This window comes from Adiantum capillus-veneris, chromosome 24 (assembly GCF_014529385.1).
Source record: "Adiantum capillus-veneris isolate H3 chromosome 24, ASM1452938v2, whole genome shotgun sequence".
NCBI classification, from domain to species: Eukaryota; Viridiplantae; Streptophyta; class Polypodiopsida; order Polypodiales; family Pteridaceae; genus Adiantum; species Adiantum capillus-veneris.
The window spans coordinates 14,632,042-14,635,927 of NC_140954.1; the positions used below are offsets into that span (position 1 = coordinate 14,632,042).

General features: G+C 42.8%; 1 protein-coding gene across 1 annotated transcript; it reads right to left on the bottom strand.

Moving 5' to 3' along the window:
- Positions 1 to 204: 204 nt before the first annotated feature.
- On the bottom strand, positions 205 to 2,239 carry LOC147425988 (uncharacterized). Its single transcript, XM_086498942.1, has one exon. The coding sequence runs from the start codon at positions 2,149 to 2,151 to the stop codon at positions 757 to 759; it is 1,395 nt and encodes a 464-aa protein (XP_086355068.1). The 5' UTR covers positions 2,152 to 2,239; the 3' UTR covers positions 205 to 756.
- Between the last annotated feature and the right edge of the window lie 1,647 nt (positions 2,240 to 3,886).

The following is a 3,886-nucleotide window of genomic DNA, read 5'->3' on the forward strand; positions in this document are numbered from 1 at the left end:
TTCCTCCACACATACACATTGACCCCAAAGGACTTGACATGGCATCTTATCACAACAATTTCAACATGTTCAATTTCATCATCATCGTACTTTCCTATACTTCATAGGCATACATCAATGTTCATTAGAGACCATCCTTCCCAATCTTTGTCGGACGTAAACATTCATATTAACAAAGCATTCAAGAACAAAATAAGTTGCAAAAATGCAAAAACTGGCAATGCAATTTCCACTGCAAGTTGATTCAAAGGTTGTACATTCTCTTTTGCCGGAAATGTTTCCAACTGCCTCGCCTAGTTCATGGCGACATAGTGGTATTTTTCCTTACAGTTAAATAAACTCTCACATTGCCAGAAAAAGAACGTGTCTATGCTGAATATCATTCCCAGGCAAAAACCGTAGAATGGTAGCAGCAACCAACCGCATCACATGCTGTGCAGGCATATCGATTACTTGGTGTGCAGACAATATGTATTCCTCGTTCCTGCTTGTGATACTCCTGCTTTCACCTCTTGCTCATCTTTTGCTAGACATCTGCTATCCTTTCCTCAATGAATTGGTTTCGCAGTTGGAGTTGTTGCTTTGTATAGCAGGTTTATTCCCATTGACAGAAAAAGGACGTGTCTATGCTATGGGTAAGCTGACTTTCATTCCCAGGCAAAAACCTTAGAGCGGTAGCAGCAACCAATCCCATCATCTGCTGTGCAGGCATATCGATTACTTGGTGTGCAGACAATATGTATTCCTCGTTCCTGCTTATGATACTCCTGCTTTCACCTCTTGCTCATCTTTTGCTAGACATCTGCTATCCTTTCCTCTCTGCGGTATACAAATTTCTAAAAAGCTTGCAATCTGTTCCATGTACTTCAAAGGGAATGATCTAAAGTGGTCCACATGTGGTGAGGTCTCAAAATTACACGCTCGCACAACGCACCCTGCCTTTTGTTGCTCTGCAATAAAAGACTCAACTGATGCAGCTGGGATGACGGTGTCTGCATTGCTGTATAGATATAATTGTGGACAAGAAGGCTGTCTCCTCAAAAGCACCGCAACCACATCAGCAATACGCCTTTTAACAAACGGTACACACAAGAATCCTGTCAGGACCTTCTCGAACAATCCTATCAGGACCGTCTCCTTCATACTAGGCAATTTATGCTCATGCTCAAGCTGCCTTTGTGTTGCAACACTACTTTTCTTCAACAAAGCTGCACATAACCCAGCTGCCCAAACACGAGGGTCATTTTTGGGTGCAGGACCCGAATCTACAACACAACCCTTGATCGTTTCCACCAGTGTACTTCCCTCTTTACTCTGCAAAAGCCTCTCTAGAAGCGCCCCATATGTCATCCAGCCTGTATTGCTAAAAGTGTGAATGATCACAAGTTTTTCCCGGCCCTGGTTGCTAGCATCTTCCCTCAGCCAGTTCAGCAATTTCTGACTCAGGATCTCTACATGCTTTTCAACCCTCAATGTGAGCACATCCTTCATGGGAAAGGTGAATGTGACAGCATGTATTCCTTGCGATGCATACCAATCTGCATATTTCTTCAAGTGTCGATGCTTGACCCCTAGCCAACCGAGTAAAACAACGACTACCACCGGTTCTTTCTTATCAGCCTCCTCTCTCTCATCCGTGCTGGACGCTTGAACCGGGTCATGCTGCATAATACAAGAAACCGAATGCATATGGATGCAAGTTTTCCCTGTCACACCAGAATGTCCAAGCATATGGGCCTGCATACCCCGCCGGGCTAATGAGGACGAGTATATGCGACAGCTGCTGAAGTGATGTAGAAAGGTTTCTGTAGAAGGTAACGGTACAGATGAGTGAGGGAGCTCGTGTAAAGGTGAGGTTTTGATGTGCAACTCATTTCGTGAGAGAGCAGGGGCAATTCTGTCTGATGGCTGGATGGCACGGCGTCTTCCTTTGACGTATACATGGGGATTTTCCCTCTGCAGCATTAAATCATAAAGCCCCCCATGCTGCGACTGCCCTCTCCCGCTTCCGAGCACATCCCTCCTCTGATGTCTGTTAAATGATTGGGAGCACCCATACAAGGGACGGCGGAGGGGCTTTTGAACAAGTTCTGCGTGCTCGGAAAGAGCTTCAAAGGCTGCAAGAAAGCATCTGTGAAGCCTGGGCGCCATCGCCAAAGGAGCGTAACGCAGCACTCGGACTCGACGATGACACGGATCTTAAGCGACAGCTAAAATGCACACATATGTTTGCCTGGAAATGTAAAAGCACCGGAAAAGCAGCTAGACTAAGTAATAGAAATATAAAGGGAAAAATTTTCTCAAAATACCCCTTGTATATATTTTGGTTGGATTGTTCAAGATTTTCTAATCTTTGTTCCTTTTTGAGAATTGAGATCCTTTTTTAGTGCTTAGCATATAATTTGTCACAAATTACCTAGCTAAAAAGGGCAATCATGTCTAAACATTATGAAGCGATTCATTCCCCAAGCATACATAACCAACTCAAATTCTAGCATCTTGTATTGATAGACAATCAGTCTTCTTATGAAAAGCTACAAATTTCTTTTATCTTTGGAGAAATTTGATCTCACAACCATGGTATTTTGGGAATTTTGGAAAATTTGAGGGGCATTTTGGGAATTTATGACAAAATATTGGGGGTATTTTGGGAATACTTGAAATTTGAAGGGTATTTGGGGAATTTCTACAAATTAAAGGGGTATTTTGGTGATCTTTTTAAATATAAATGCCATGGAGCTCTGAGTCGCAAGGCGACTAACAGCACCATAAACCCCTAGATCTTGAATAAACCCCAAGCGGTGGGATCAACCTCGCAATAACTGGGGCTAATCAGATTTGTCCAAGTTTACTTTTGCCTATCTATAACAGTTTGCTTCATAAGAAAGTGGAGTGGCAATGCGAGTAAGGAGGACATGTGGATAGGCCACTAGGCTATTGCCAGTGAAGAGGTTGAGGGTACGAAACCCGAGTTGTATGCCAGTGCCCGGAGTTCTATCTTGCAATGATCTCTCTAAGGCTAAGTTCAAGCAGATTGAAAATAATAGGAGGAGCTACACCTCATCATTCTCTTGCTGATACCCCTGCTTAGAAGTGCTCTTTTCATTGGCCCATAGAAAACAAGAAGCTTCCAAATCCGCCATTCTCCCAATACCCCTACTCAAAAGTGCTCTTTCCACTGGCTCCGAAGAAAACAAGAAGCTTCCGGGTCTCCCATTCTCTAGGCAATTCCCATGCTCGAAAGTGCTATGTTTCTTGTGCAAAACGGAGTTGTTATCCATGCGTACACACTACACAAATCAATATCTGTTTAAAAAACTAGTACAAGAGTGCTTTTTGCATTGTTGCCTCCATTTTGTGTGAACAAAGAGTGGAAACTTTTGTGTGCCATTGTGAAGTTATCTCCGTGCCACTGTCTAAATCCGGCCTAGTATATGCATTCTTTCCAAAACAAAAGACGCAAGTGGAATCTCCGATCTTCCTTTGATAAACCCGTGTTGGTGAGGATTTATAGCCTTATCCAACATGGGAGAGAGCCTTAGGGAAATTGACTTGGCAATAAATTTGTAAGCCACTGACATCATGGTTATGGGTTGCCAGTGTTTCACCTGGGAGCAACATATTTTCTTCGGAATGGGTGTAATGAGGACCCTATTAATGCTTTGTCATAAAATCTAATATCTAACCAACCCAAATGATTTTCTCATATTAAATTGATCACTTAATGTGGGAGAATAAACGGGAACAAGTGTTAAGATATAGATATGTGTATATAGATCTATCTCAACACGAGGCCAATAGTAAAGGGGCCCAAATGGGAGATGGTCTATCAAGAGCAAGGCTAACCAATGGAGCATAAAACCTTAGGGTTAGCTTCATTGAAGAC

Coding starts and splice junctions, on each gene's coding strand:
- LOC147425988 (XM_086498942.1), bottom strand. CDS start 2,151: ATGGCGCCCAGGCTTCACAGATGCTTTCTTGCAGCCTTTGAAGCTCTT.